Source organism: Vanacampus margaritifer, chromosome 1 (assembly GCF_051991255.1).
Source record: "Vanacampus margaritifer isolate UIUO_Vmar chromosome 1, RoL_Vmar_1.0, whole genome shotgun sequence".
Taxonomy (NCBI): domain Eukaryota; kingdom Metazoa; phylum Chordata; class Actinopteri; order Syngnathiformes; family Syngnathidae; genus Vanacampus; species Vanacampus margaritifer.
In genome coordinates, this window is record NC_135432.1 from 20,687,187 (window position 1) to 20,703,662 (window position 16,476).

At 39.1% G+C, this 16,476-nt stretch overlaps 1 protein-coding gene across 3 annotated transcripts in view; it reads right to left on the minus strand.

The window, feature by feature from the left end:
• The window catches only part of cpne5a (copine Va), a 90,030-nt gene that overhangs the window by 12,260 nt on the left and 61,294 nt on the right, over window positions 1–16,476 (minus strand). For all 3 annotated transcript variants that reach the window (XM_077582053.1, XM_077582044.1, XM_077582062.1), the window contains 4 exons: window positions 8,611–8,657; window positions 7,136–7,317; window positions 4,391–4,518; window positions 614–716 (listed from right to left, as the gene is read on the minus strand). In XM_077582053.1, the coding sequence (XP_077438179.1) occupies window positions 614–716; window positions 4,391–4,518; window positions 7,136–7,317; window positions 8,611–8,657 (460 nt within the window). The remainder of the gene's footprint in view (window positions 1–613; window positions 717–4,390; window positions 4,519–7,135; window positions 7,318–8,610; window positions 8,658–16,476) is intronic.

The window sequence follows — 16,476 nt, forward strand, 5'->3', positions numbered from 1 at the left end:
AGGTATAATCTTACCCACACAAACAATTCATTTGATGATCTCGTATTTTTGGATTGGGCTTCAGACATGCTGTCATCACCTCGCTTTTTTAGTCCGTGTTAACGCATCACTGGACGAAAGAGACATCAGTCATTGTAGCAGCACTTCTAATTATTTCAATGTCACTCAGTGTGTTTACAAGTAAGACCTGTTATGAATGAATGTTAAATTAGGGACAGAGGATGGATAGAACTTTTAAACATAGAACATTTGTCATAAAGTGCTACTGGAACATGAAAAATATGAGAAATGGCCAGTCAGAGTGGATACTGTTTATCTTTTGGGGACAATCGTGACTTTCAAATAATTGGAAGCAAGTGATGCCAATTCCGCCTACTACAATCACTAGCACTCTTAATTGGGTGCCATCTTTTCAAATAAATTCCCTTTTATTAGTGTATATGAATCTATTAAAGTCTGATTGACACGTTGGGCTCTCTGGTGGTCTCGATAAAAGGGAACATACAAGACAAGCAACAGAAAGTGGAGCAGGAAACACGGAACAGAGTTCCAATCTGCTGCGAGTGGACGGCAAAACCCTGAAAAGTCAAAGAAAGCTCGCGGGCGCACTTACGTTGACGATGGCCTCCTTGGTTTGAGACATGTCGGAAATCACGCCGTCGGTGATGATGAGTAGCACAAAATATTGCGAGCCGTCCTGCACCGCTGCCGCGTACCTGAGGGAGAGACCCACCAACATCAGAAGAGCGGAACACTGAAAACTTGAAATCTTCTATAGCGCTTCGACGAGCACATATTGGTAGCTATGCTAACCGCTAGCACACTGTTCTGCCATGTATGGCAATAATGTTAAAGGGGAAGTCACCCCCCCACACATTTTTTTTACAATAATATGTTTTATGCAGCCCCACTGGTGTAAATACGGCATTCTGATTAATATTGCATTAGTGGAATATGAGTTAAGCATCAAAGTCCAGACGTTTTAATTCATCTCAGGGTGCGGCCATTTTGCCATTTGCTGTCGACCAAACATGACATCAATGTTGCTCAGGTCTCAGGTAACAACCAATCAAAGCTCAGCTTGAGAAAACAAGTGAGCTGTGATTGGTCGTTGCCTGAGCCCTGAGCAACTGTGATTTCATTTTCAGTCGACAGCAAGTGGCAAAATGGCCGTCTGGTATGGGTAAAAATGGCTGGATTTTGCTTCATAACTCTGATTCCACTAATTTAATATTAATAAGAATGTCATGTTCGGACTAGTGAGGTAACATATAACATATTATTGTTAAGAAATGTTTAATAAGGTTAGCTTTCATTTTTAAAACCTGCACAGCTCTGGGATGAATGATTCCAAATGGAAATGATGTCAAGTTTTGTTTTGAAAGTGGACCAAAAAGGTTTCCAATATGTTCATGCACCTGCACAAATGTAAGATGACACACAAAACATAATGAATAAAACATTCCTCGTCACACATCAATTACTTTCCCCATGCCATACAAGCCTAATATAGAATGTAAATAAGTGAAATATGCTGTAGCGCTCCGTGTCTCCGAGGTCTTTCCAGACACTTTTAGCAAAGCCAACGGAGACGGCGCACTGTAAGTGTGGCCTACTTTCATGGCCTCGTGCTGGCTGCCTTATGAATAATTGACTCAACTGTTTATGCAAGCGCTGCAGTATTTTACATTTTCATTTCCTGAAAACATTTGAGGATGGACAGCGGGACAAAACAAACAAGGGGGAGATCCAAGTGTGGGTCAGCATATTTGAATGGACGCACACGCGTTCAGCAGCAAGAGAGATAACAATGAAGTGGCATTGGTGGTCCTGGGGTAGCACGGTAGTCAAGTGGTTAGCGCATCTGCTCACAGTTCCAAGAGTTTAAGACTAAATCTAAATCGGCTTTGTATCCGAAACCACATTTTTTGTTGCAAAAGTTTGCGTACATATTTCTGTGACAGAGACTCTCAACGCTTCGCCTTTTAGCCACAGGTACATACCGTTGATAGGATCTTTCTGTGTCTAAGAAACATCACTTTACAGGAAAAACAAATGTTGCATCTATTATGGCACCATCAAAGCGAGCAAGCCATGTTCAACGCTTAAGAATGGTCAATAGTTCATAAAAATGACAGACCCACGTGGGCACTCACCAATGGTATCTTTTTGTGAGAAAATATGACATTAACCAAATTTAGCCATAGAAGGTTTCAGCCCAATGCCAGCATTGTGCCTTGAGATGCGTTCACAAATTGAGAAACGACAGGAATTCCAAATTGCCACCACATCCTTGGTGATGCCACGAAACAGCATTTATGAGGTCATTTATAAAAACTGTATAAATTATTTACAAAATGTGTCCTACAATGACAAAATAATACAACAATACTAGCAATAACCAATATATTGGGAAGAAACTTGTATACATTTTGCTAACGAATTCAACTTTCCAATTATATAATGGATTGAAGTTGATCAGCATTTATACAATAACTGATATATTGGGAAAAAAACTTTATGAAATATTTTGCTAAAAATGCTGATTATATCACAATACATGATCAATATATAGGGAAAAAGTTAATTCATTTATTTGAAATGTTTTGCGACACATTTCCCGAATTGAAATATGCTTCATTTTGCACGTTCAAGCCTTTACTTATTTAATGCACTGATTTATAAATTATATCCTCATTTTAGATGTAAATGTTTTGCTGTATGAGTCGCTTTTACATTTGATACAATTATGGTTCTTTGTAACATGTTAACCGTGTGATCTGTTGCTAGGGAGACGATACACCAGATGTTCTAAAAAAGAACCATTCCCCCCCCGCATCATTACTTATGTCGATCACATATAGCAATAATGGAAAGTGTCTCATAATATTTTCATTCACACATTCAACATTTATTTGAATTTGATGACTTTATATACGGCAAAAGTGCATTTTTAAATTAAACCATGTTATGACACTGCATAATGGTGCCACATTTTACATTAATAAGGCATGCTTATAGCACAGTCAATCATCTTCCATCTCAATATGTAGCATGGCCAGAAAATTCCTTGCATGATAATTTCCTCATTTGCAAAGCTTGTTAGAGGTGAATCAAGCATGTGGTGTGCTCCATTGCATTAAAAGCTCATTTATCGTGCGTGTGTGAAGCCTCCAGCTTTGTTGCGTGTAAAATGGAGCTTTAAACTTTAAAACTAAAGGGAAAATGTCAAAAATTAAATGAAATGTAAACCAGCAAATGCAAATTCTGGAGAAAGTGCATGTGAATGCCGAACTATTGAATAAAACATGGGAACATTAGAATGATATTGAATAATGGAAGATGTGGAATGATATTGGTGAAGAATGTACAATATGTTGGCAAACAATACAGAATAATTGAATTATATGGAATGTAACTGAAAGATATAGAATGCAACTGAAAGATATAGAATGCTACAGAATGATACTAAATGATATGGAATGATAATGAAAAATATGGAATGATATCGGTGATATTTTTATTTAAAAATGTGGAATGATATGGAATGATACTGAAAAATTTTGAATAATGTGGAATGGTATTGAATGATTTTGAAAAATATGGACGATATGAAATGATATTGGTGAAGATTATTCAGTATTTTATTAAAAAATTTAATGATATGGAATGATACTAAAAATATAGAATCATGTGGTATGATATTGGTGAAAAATGTGCAACATTGTATTTAAAAATGTGGAATGGTATGGCATGATACTGAAAAATATGGAATGATGTGGAATGGTATTGAATGATTTTGAACAATATGGAATGATATTGGTGGAATACGTTGCTTCCAGCATTCACACAATTAGGGCAACCGTGTTCTTTTTTCGTATATAGGATCTGACAAAGGTGAACACTGAAGAAATAACACTTTGCTACTGTGTAAAATAATTAGTGGAGCTTGTGGAATAGTGGAATTATTGTCTCCTCAAATTAACAACACACAGCCGAACCACTGGCAACAAAAATGAGTACAGCCCTAAGTGAACATTCTCAAACCTGCTCCAATTAACCATGGTGTTATATAACTCGTTAGTGTTACAAGAAGGTGTGAGTGGGGAGCAGGTGCTAGTCACTGGAAGTTTGATATAGTAAAAACCTCACTAAGATGCATTAAATATTGTGTCGGCACAGACACAATGAACTAAAATGGGGGCAGAAAATCACATTGTTACATGGATTTTATTCCTGGGTTTGCCCATATTCACCAAAATGATGGTTTTGTTAAGTCCCATTGACCTATTGTACCAAACGTAACTGGGGAGTTAAAGTGTGTCTCTCTGTCTGTTGAAGATGGCTTTGAATGAAGGTATAAATGAGTGATATGAACGATCGCTGTTACCTTGCAACATGATTGACAACAGGAGCAAAGTTGGTGGGTCCATACAGCTGCACCGTCTTAAGGCTTTGATGGTACGCGTCCAGAATCCCCTCCATGCCGTTGCAGTAAGGGTTCTCGATGTTGCCATTCTGGTAAAAAGATCAAACAAAATAAAATATTGAAAGCATCAGAGGTGAGCGGAAACTTGGGGGTTCCTGACAGCAGCAAAGGATGTTGGAACACACCAAAAATTGCATCATTTGTATTGGGACTAGTTACAGAGAATCTTGGCTCTGACTTTTCTGTGTGGTTTTTACATGTTGTCCCTTGTGCTTGTGCAGGTTTTTCCTCCCACTCTGCCAGTGATTGGCAACCGCAAGAGAAAGCGAAAACACACGCAAGTGCAGGGAATACATGTAAACACACAAAAAGGGTGGCGGGCCAGATTCAAACCCCTAACCTCTGCTGCCTGACCCTAAACATATGTGACATCCTTTTTTTCTGTTCCAAACGTAAAAAATGCAACAACCCTATGTAAGCATAGCTGATTATAAATCGAATGCCTATTTCACTTCAGGAGCGCAAGTTGATTTTTAAAAGCCACTCGCAGGAAGTGGCAGAGCAAAAGGCTCCAATGATACGCTGCCATGAATCTTAATTTGTTGATTTGAATGAAAACACGGGGCGATGCCGACATCGACAGCCTCTCATTAGCGTCTACAATCAGCAGCCGGCTGAGAGACGAGACAAATTGATTTCACAAACCAGTCAGCTTGGCAGAAACTCATTTACACTAGAAAAGATACATGATACATTCACTCGGAATTATGCATAGCATATGTGGAAAACGCACACGTTCTCGCTCGCCCATGTATGACTGTATGCTGATGAGGGTATGAAAATGGTAAAAACACTCACTAGACCTCATTTCAGCCGGCATCAAAGGATCAACTCTCCGGAAAGGTTCCTAGCAGAGTATTTCTGTGCCATGCTAGTTGAAAACATAACATTACTGTGTGGCAGTGTTTCTGGTTTTGTTTCATTTTCTTTAGCTTGATAGGACTCTCGGGTGGCTTTTGGTGAACATTAGGACAGTTTTTATCTTGTGTGACTGGTGTGGTGCATTCGAGTCTGTCCGTCTGAGATTTTTGACAATAATTAGCACAGAATCAAGATGTAGACTGCTAGTTAGCTTCTCACGCTAGCAAGCTGCCAACTGGCTGGCCGTCATATGCCTTTTGTCCAAGTACTTACGGGTGTTATGGTAGTTGGCGATAGGAGGCCAATGGTCATGTGGACAACTTCTGTTTGTTTACCGTTGTTATCACTTTTAGTTTGGTAGGTTTCTCCGACTCCTACCTTTGTTTGTTCCGAGTGCTATGTTAGTTTTTCACGGCTACAAATTGGACTAATGCTAATAATTGGACTAATGCTAATAATTGGACTAATGCTAATCATTTCAGTTTGAAGCGTCAAACAACAAAAGGAACATTATCTTCATGCAATCTGAGGTTGATATGGGAATTAGCATATAAGGAAATGTTAGCCATCCCTTACCAAAAATAAGTTTATATAAGTATGCTTGAAGTATACTCAAAATTAGGAGAGTATACCTCCAGTTTACTTTTCTTGTACTTTTTGGAAGTATACTCCACCAAGTAAATGTTAAGTGTACTTGTAAGTAGACTAAAACATATACTAAAAGTTTACATACTGTAGTATATACTTATAATGTACTTGTACCTTTTGAAGTATACTCAAAATTAGAAGAGTATACTTACAGTTTGCTTTTCTTGTACTTTTTAGAAGTATACTGCACCAAGTAAATGTTAAGTGTAAATGTTAACATGTACTAAAAGTTTACATTCTGTAGTACAGTGGTGCCCAAGTCCGGTCCTCGAGAGCCAGCTAGCGATAACGTCTGATAACGATCCTGATCATGAATCAGGTGTGTTAATGGGGAGAAACATGGAAAACAGGCTGGATAGGGGCTCTCGAGGACCGAATTTGGGCACCCCTGCTGTAGTATATACTTAGAATGCATTTGATAAGGAACCAAAATTATAGGCTACATTTATTTATAAAGCCCTGAAGATCATGTTGCTGGATAGCCTAGAGGTTAAGGTTGCTACCTTAAGTACCAGTGTTTGCTGGTTTGATCCCTATCAAGTCATCACTGGGCTTTTTGCTGTAAACTAAACTGTGGACATAAGTGTACCACAAAGTATACTTACTTAATAGTGTACTTAAATATACTAGATACTATGCTTAAGTGTACTAAAATGTTCCAATTTAGTCCCAAGGAGTTTACTTAAAAGTTTACTATTAGTACAAGAATAAGTATACTCGAAAAATAAACTTGCGTATACCTTAGTATACTCTATATTATGTACTTAAGGTATACTACTTTTTGGTAAGGGATGATTAATGATCAGTATGAAACTAAACAGGTTATGGTTGTACGTTTTGTTGCTATAGACACAACCATGGTTGCTGAAAAGACTTTTCATTGAGGATTGGAATAGCCAAAGACATTTTGTGATGATGCTGTGTGTGAATGGCAAAGGCGTATTAAAAACTTACATAAAGCATTGCCTGTGCACTTAATAAAGTTTTGATGATGGTGACAGTTTGGACTCAGGAATGAATTATTCCTAATAGAATTTCTTGCAATGCCAGCTTTTGAAACTTGATCCCCAAAAAAGTACAACCGAGATGACTGAAGAATGAATTGCGTTCACACGTTTAACATCTCAGATGACTCACCAGTGGGAACTCATGAGAGACCCTACCATCAGGAGGCAGCTTAGCACCAAATCCCAAAGCAGGGAACATCTTATCACTGTCATAGTCCTGGATGATCTCGCCCACCGCCTTCAGTGCCATGGCGTAGGCGTTCATCTGGTACGGGTTCATGTAGTGGAGTGAAGTCGACTGAGACGGGTTGCCTGTCAAGTCCAGAGAATAGTCATTGATGCGAGCCCTCAAAAGCAAAAAGCGGGATCCGACTGACGGCGGCGTTGGCATGCGTGGAGCGGAACTAAGCGTGCATGATGTGATTAGCAGAAAAGTTTCAACTTATTACAGTACACTAATATGACAGATGTTACAACATGTTCTGCCAGTACCGTATGTATCTCTATGTACGATGACTATACATAATAATATACAATGCTATCTGGAGTAGTTTTATACATATGGTGAATGTATATTCCACAAACTGTCTCATTTTTTATTCATTTTTTTTTACATTTCATGAGTCACATTAACACAGTTGACATGTTTCATGTACAAAAAACTAACAAAAAACAAAAAAACTGAAACAAAAACATAATCCAGGACCAGGATGTTACGGAAGCGTATTGCATTCACTTGAAAAAAAAAAAGTTCTGTTTTTCTAACAAATTTTTTGGGGGAGCTTTGTTTTTTTTGAGTATTTTTTTTTCGGTTGACATTTTTTTTCTCTCCTGTTTTTCTAAATATTTTTTTTTTCAGTTTTTCTGAGTACTTTTTTCATGTTTTATAAAATAATTATTTTTCTGTTTTTCTGAATATTTTTTTACAGTCCAGTATACACATTCTATCCTTTATTGAGAGCCAATAAGTAAACATGACCATCTTATTGCATATGGCAAACCTGGCAAATGTTTCTGTCCCTGACTGCCATTCAGTGCCAGAGAAGCTTTATGGCGGTCACACTGCTCCAACAAAACAATTTACAATTTGGTACAATTGACGGTATACAGGAAAGGTGCTATACCGTGGCTCGGGGGGCATAGCTAGCCCCTTCAGAAATCTGTGTAGCTCCAGTTAAGCCCCTCCAGGATTTTACTAACTTGATATTGTAAAATACATTTGTAAATGATTTTCTTAGCCCCCCGTCTAAAATCCTGGAGCTGTCCCTGAATCTGCCTGCATGGCAAGTTTCTCAAAACAGGATCTTGGCAGAGCTGCCTGCTACTAGCATTACTGATAAGAACTCCAAACTCCAAGAGCAGGCGTTTGCACAAAGCTAAAACCTTGACTCAGCAGATGAGAGTGGTAGCGCTTTACCGAACCGACTTCAGGTTGTTCAAAGGCAAACAGAAGATTATGATGCTCAAAACCACAGTGTGGGCTTTGTTCAATTACAATATCGATACGCAGTGTTCATGACAGAAAGAAAGAAAAAAGCACAAAAGGAAATTCCAACTCCATTCATAACAAATGGTGTGTTGTTCAGAGTGTTAGGAAACACTTACCATTGGATGCTGTGAAATCAATGGCCACTGTGAAGTGAATCTGCGTCCTGAAACACAAGCAGAAAGAGTTCCATCCATCCATCAAAAAACTCTTCATGCTTCCCGTTAGGAAACGTTGACTCATTCATCAGACTGGGTGTCCGTCCAACATGTCTAAATCCACTCGTCCCTTGGTCCGCCCTTCATAAAGCCATCATTCCATGAGCCTCTGTCCATCATTACAAAATTCAACCATCCTTTGGTCCACCCCCCTTACAAAAACAACCATCCATGTTTTCTGGTCAGCAGGACTTGAAGGACATGACTTTAGGGAATCACATTTTCATGGCCTGATATAGACCTTCTTGTTCTATCCAACCGTCTGCCCCAAATGCCCAGAGAACCTCCCGGGAGATGTCAGAGAGGCATGAACCATCTCAGATCCCTTTTTTTTCTCCTAGGGAATAAAGAGCAAGACAGTGCCTGTGCATGGCTGCACAACCAGTACCACATTCATGACATTTCTAGGCCAAGGGAGACCATTAACGTGGACTCCCTTGAACAACAGCCTGCAATGTTGTCTTTTTGTATGCCCAATTAGACTTAAGGCATCTAGCTTCATTGATTATCCAGAACTTCACTTCAACACGTTGACACTTCAGGGAGGGAGTCGTGATTGAGGAGTCTGAAATAAAAGAGACCCATCGGAAAGCCTTTCAGATGGATTTTATATATGGACTAGAAAATGCAATTAATGTAGAAATTGCGTGTGAATGTGGAAGAGTTGAGGCTGGATTGAAATGTGGGGGAATTCATTAAAATGGAAGAAATGCTGAATGTGCTACTGAAAAAAAAAGCTGAATTTAAATGACATAAGTGCGTTTATAAAATGCCTCTGTGAATTTAGCCATGGAAAGTACTCTACGTAATGCTGAAAATGGAGGGAGTTGTGATTATGATAAAAAAAATATGTCCTGATGCATGATTTGAATCAGTCAAAGTAAGTGCAAGGAGTTCATTAAGTTTAGAATGTTGACATGTAAAATGTGGAATAACTAAAAAAAGAAAAAAAAAAGGGGGGGGGGTTGATTATGCGAAAAAACAGCTGCCAAGATGTCACTGAATGAGAGGAACAGTTTGAATGGGAAACATGAGGAACTTTTTTTTTTGATGAATGTTTTTGTTTCTTGAAGAAAATGCGGAATTGTGGGGAAACCTTTTTTCTAATGTGAAAAGTACAAACCTGGGCATACTGAATTTTGTGAATATTTGGAAATTTGAATGGTTTAAATCAGTTGAGGAATGTCAAATGTGTGTATAGACAAAAACAATTTGGTGAAGATACAGAACAAGTAATCCGTGAACGATCGGCGTTTTCTGACCAGTGGGAATTCTGAAGAGCTGATGCTGAACAGAATGCTGTAGAATCAAGTGAAATGTAGGATGTGAGACTTTGGAAAAAGCTAAATAATCAGAATTATAATACTAAAAGAATGCTAAACGCTTACAATTTTAAAGCTAAAATGTATTAAGGTAATTTTTCTATCGTGCCAATAGTTGCTATGCTAACAAAATAGCAACCAGAATACAGAAAGCGCAAATGTTCGGAATGAGCTGATCATCTTCACTTTGGAATGGTTTGAATCGGTTTAGAAGAAGAATAGAGTCAATTTAAGAGTCGTATCACATTGAATGGCGAAGGCTCGCGAGGTCGTTGTACACATAGAGAATGTTGTTTTTTGTCAGGGTTCAAGGTCTCAAAATTTCGCAATTATGCCTACAATTATGCACAAAAAATAGGGAATTCTTTGAATACGCCAACTTGTAACTTAACATTTTAACACTGGAATGAGTTGGTTCGTTTGAGAAATAGGGGAAGGAGGAGGTGTAAGGGCTGGATGGAAAACGGCTTCATGGAATTGGGGACTGTTTCAAGAAAAATGCATAATTCTAGTTATGAAACTGTGACAAATACTTCTCAAGATGTCCTGACAGAGTTGAACATTTGGGTCATGGTTGGAATCAGTGCGAAATAAAACGTTGGAAGGACAAACATGTGGCGGAATATTAATTGTAAAAAATGCTCTGGCTTCTTGAAATCAAGACAGAATTATGCATAATAGTGCAGAATTATTGGCATTTCTTTACCCACAGCAGCAGAGCGGAGACATTCTGCATAGCGATTACTGCCAATGCAACCGGACCCAAAGGATGTAATTGAGCTTTTCTTATTTATTCATTGCAGGAAATGAAGGCACTGACAATGATGTGTCCTAATTCTTGTTAGTCAATAGTCATGTTGTGTTGCTCGGGTACCGAGGCCCGATCTTGGTCTTAAAAGGACAACGGAGGCCCCAAAATAAAGATATCCTAATGATAAATGATGAAACCAGTAAGACATTCCCATTTTGTTCAACACATTTTCTAGAATTGGTGGCATGCTTGAAAAGTGACTTGACTTTGACTTGAATTGACTTGAAACCAGTTCAGGATCTACCCGCCTCCAGTTCACTTGGACAAACACGACGCATGGACACTCCAATTTCAAGTTGCAATATATTACAATGCAGAGGTTTCCACATGACTCCTGGCCCAAATGTGATGGACTTGCAAGGAGGTAGCACTGGTTGAACACAAGCATGTGGTTCATTGTCAGTGGTGCCACTTCCAGTGTGAAGACAAAAAAAAAGATGGCGAATGAAGGATCAGGCCCTCCTGGGATCAGCGTGTCCACACATGTGCACACACAAACAAACACACATGGCGCCGTCTGTCATGATTTCGCTAGCGGCTTACCTAATTTCCCTTCTGAGGTGCGTTAGGGATTAGTTGAGGAGCTGAGCCCACAAATGATTCCACGATGGGAAAATCAATGCGGAACGATGTTGACTGATGCTGCAGGATTGTCTGGCTTTTGGCTCTTATTGCAAACAACTAATGGCCAGGCTGGGATCGCTATTTTTATCCCAAGCTCGTCATCTATAAAAGTCACGGAGAATCTTCCTTGACTAATGTTGTGCACCGCAGACAAATAAATGTGCCGTCGTCATTTCCTGCCACCTGATCATAAGTCCACGTATCAAATTGCTTCTCCCAGAAAAAAACGATCACATTTTTTATGGTTACTCTCAGTGAGCCAAAGCTGTAGAATGGAAAGTCTGTGCAGTGACATACTAGTAACAATATGGCACTAGGGTGTCCCTAGGGGTGTGCCAAAAAATACATTCTCATAAGAATCGTGATTCTCATTTAGTACGATTCAAAATCAATTTTAAATGTCCCAAAATCGATTTGATCTAAATTATTTGATACTGTCTTGTCCTTGTTTGTGTGCACCTTTATTGAGAGTGCTGTTCATATTGTACATGATTTGGCCACTTAGGGGCAGTGTGGTTTTGCGCGTTCTAATACACTTAAGTTGTAGCCACATTAGAGAGTAGAAGGAACATTTTTATCAAGTTATGCCAATAAAAGTTTTTTTTGCAGCGTAGGAAGAGCATATGCTGGTGATTAATGTTAACTTGCTTCTCTAAACATTCTTGAAGCATTTTGCATGAATAGCCATTCTTTTGAGTGATAAAAGTGCCGCGAGTAGCGCACTAATTAGCGTTAGCGAGTCAGACTACAGTAGATCATGACGATTCTTTGTAATCTATAAATTAAAGCAAAAGTTATTGCCAATCAAATCATTTTGAACAAAAAATTGTTCTGAATTGAAAATCGATTCTGAATCGAATCGCAGACCCAAAAATCGGAATCGAATCGTGAGACAGTCAAAGATTCCCACCCCTACATGTCACTGTCCGTTCTTTCCAAATTACTTAGGGTAGAACAAATCTATTTAGCAAATCACTTTTAATAGTTCCAACACTCTTCTCGGTATTGGAAAAAAAAAATTCTCAGTTAAACGCATAACTGACAACTTATCAGCCAGATCAACTGTGAAGCTAACGTAGCTTAGCTGTCTTTGTAGGTTGGCTTCTTCAGGGTGGCTATTATAAAAGTCCAGCATCTGTGAAGCATTTGTTTTTAAGTGTAATGCTTAAAATGATAACGTGTTAAACATTAAACACTATTTGGCAGGGCATCATCAATTACTCTAGCATTTTGTCCTTCTCCTCCTCCACAAATCCAGGGTAGCCTTTTGGTGTAGTGTGACAATGGAACGGACATTACTTCCATCAAAACGTCCAGTGAGCTCTCGACCTTCCTTGGCTGTCCGTGCCGCCTTTGAGCACACTAACAAGCCGCACACTGCTAAGTTGCCTTATTTATAGTCCATTACTTCCCATTTGAAATCCTATCTTTGCACCAGCGTGTGTTTAATACAACACGGATGCCATGCTGACTTGCTGCTTTCCGCTAAGACAAACAAAATATGCTGGGAGTCTCTGAAGTGAGGATGGGCTCCCCCCCCCCCCCACCCCCTGAAAAACGGCCTCCAGGCTTGGAAATATGTTCCAGGTGGGGTACTCAACAGCAACTACACCTACGTTCTTTAGTTTTGCTGTTAAAGACAAATACTGTAGTGAGCAAATAATCAAGCTTCTTTACAACTTGTAATAATCACAAGGTTCAAATTTGAGTGACTGAACTCAGATTGTACATACTGTACATCCAAGTACAGATAAACAAGCATTCAACGTCATGCTAAAGGCTTTGTTGTCAATTAAGCTAACATGCTAACATGCTTTTGGAATCGAGGGGTCCTCCAGACTGTATAAAAGGAGAAATTAAGCAATTACTCTCAGTAAAACTATATGTATGTAAGCTGCCTTTACCCCCAAAATGTGAGCCATTTTGAATTTTGCCATCTTGTGACGTAGCATTGCAGCTAAACACTACATGTCAAAACCAAAAGATGAAAGCAAAGCTGCATTGGGTTTTGTGACAAGATCGAATGTGTCACAAGCTGTCAAGAAAAAAAAACTGACAACATAAGCTTAGTTAAATGAAACACAATGATGTTTTTATACGACAGGGCAGCTTTAACCTAACATCTTGTCACATTAATTGGACTCTTGGTTGGCTTACTTGTTACTCTACAGTGATTAAGCTTGGCAGAAGTCATTAGCCAAGAGGTTCACATACTTTTCCACGCTACACTGCCAAAGTTAACCTAAGGGGTGTACATACCTATTCTTCCGTGGGCCAAATAGAGAACATTTTAAGGATCCAAGGGCCACTTTGACATGCATCACACTGACTTCAATACAGTATATTACTGTAGTTGCTGTAACTGCATTACTTTTAACAAGCACGGTGTAATAAACAGACATTTGGTTACTATTTTAGTTGTAAAGGATTTGTTTCTTTGCAGTTGTGCAGAAAGGCTAGAACAGCCCTATGTAAAACAAATGTATGTTATTATTCTCAATAACAGTAGTAGAAGTAGTCAGTGGCGTCACAACCCAATGATAAGCACCAACACAATTTATTTTCAATCTAAGTGCTTTACGTTGATTAATCGCCAAGTACCAATACTTGGGAGTGGGTTTCATGATCCACTTTACGAAGAATAACTTGTTGTTGTCATGCATGTTTACGTACTGTATCCTTACACGGTTGACATGGTTCCTACTCCACCTACTGGCAGGGGATGTCAGATGGTATCGGTATCGTCATACTCAAACGGAAATATAGTAACAGTTTACGTTACTTGCGCTGATGCTGCTCTCGCTACCCCATCAGATCTTTACATGCGCAACTGGAAATAGCGAAATAGTGCCTGGTCGTAGCCATAGGCATATGGCCATTACAAAAAAAAAAAAGAAAAGAAAAAAGAAAAACGCTTAACGCACTTGAGAGGAACGTGAAGTACGGAGCGTCACGTGACATCAAACACTAAACGCGCCGGGCACCGCCTCCGTTCCACTTCGTTGCTACAGCGACCTGTCAGATGGGTCAATAATGTGGCTCAGTCTCAACAGGGCCAGATCGGATTTACTTGCTGAAAACAGTCTGGACAGTCAGCCCTAAAAATCGGATTTGATTTTGCAGTCTGAACGCAGCCTTACATCTTTCACGTTTGCAGTTGTGTCACACACCGCTGGGACTCATCCATTATGTTTGCAAATCTAGCTCTGAACAGGCTTTTCATTAACAAAACAGTCCTTCGGGAAATGCTGTCGGTACTCGACCTTGAAAAATAAAGTTAATCCACTGTCTTCTCAAAGACTCGGTCGAAGGAAGCAACCACTTGTTCCTGATCGTTGTTTCCCTATTGCTCTCCACGGAGCGTATGAGCGCATTAAGAGCTAGAGCAGCCAGCTTCTCGAATTTCCGTGGGTGTGGTAAACCTTTACCAGAGGTGTTGCCACTAACCCGAGGGGGCGGGGTCGAGTGCACTTCCGTGACTTAGTGACGCCAAACTGTTACGGAAGTTTAATCTGCCCGTTGGAAGCGCAATTTTGAGAAAGGAGGAGGAAGTTAAAGAAGTCGTGGACAGACTTTCGTCATACCTGGTTGGATTGCATATTATTGATAGAAAACCCCACTGAAGTGCATATTCATCCTATAGGACCTTTAAGTCAGAGCACATAACTTATCTGCTGTGATACCATTAATGGTACTATTGCATCCCTAGTTAACACCCACACTTTACCTGCGGAAAATATACAATTGTTTCTGTGTTTACAGAATGCTTGTCTATTGTTGTGACTTTAAAAAAAACGGGAAAAAAACATATGATAATGTAGGTCATTTCAAAGGCCTCAAATACTTTTTTTTTTTTGCAACTGTAGGCAGAGACTCAATCTCGACTGGCCTACTTTTAGCACCCGATGCATGTTTGCTAGTCCCACTGGGGCAAACCCTTTTGTTTTTAATGAGCGTTGAAGAGACTTTTAGATGGTAGGGTTAAGGTTTAATTTCACGACGGGGGTATTGTGCGAAGCCCTTGGAGACGGAAGCAGTTATTAAAGGTTGCACACTTTCTCTAATTGGTTTGTGTTCTGCAGAAAATAAGAGAAGTAATTACGCAAAGTGCTGAGGGTTGAATGAAGCGAGACCTCAGCTTCATCTGGCCGCGGACAAACATGAAGGTCTGTTGTTTGCTTTTCCGTGGAGACATTACTTCATCTTTTTCATCATGGGAAAGCACTTCGCTCGTCTCCTTTTTGTACTTGGTCTGTCAGCACATACACACGTTTTTATTGAAGAGCTACAGAATTATTTTACATACCATTTGACCATATGGACATGCTTCATCAAGGTGTGTCCTCTAATTAGCATTACAGGTTTCTACAAATTTGAAATCATTCAGTCAGCCTTTTTAAATTAAATGGTGACATGGTATGTACCACAAAAAACATAGACCAGGGTAAGAAAAGAGGAGAGAGTTTTGGCAAGACATTAGAGAGAAAATAAGCAAGCATATTAAAAGTAAAATCTCCATGCGTTTTTGGCCCGAACTATAATGAGTTTTAATTTTTTTTGTTGAACCACAATTCAAAGGCAATGTCTGATTTTCTTTGGTTGATTTCCATTAATTTTTTAAAATTTATATTCATTGTTACTTTTGTCAGATTCAAGTTATGAAACCATTGTGGCGTTTTCTTTCAATAACAATTTTGTTCACAGTTAACAGGAAATCGACTTTGGATGGACAAATCATAAGGTGGCTGAAAAATGGTGTCAAAGTTTAATGTTTATTTGGTGGATGCCAAAGAAAAAGAAAAAAGGGTACGAAAGCCTGTTAATCAGTCCTCATAGTTTAATTTTTTCCCCCTTTGGGCCCAGCGATAAACTGAAAAAGATGAGGCAATTTGGCTCAGAGGCATATTCTGGAAGTGTATGAGCAAGACTGAAGGCAACGGAACGGACTCAATAGTTTTTTTTTTTTTGTAATCTGTAGTTAAACAAAACATATTCAAAGTTATTGAGTTC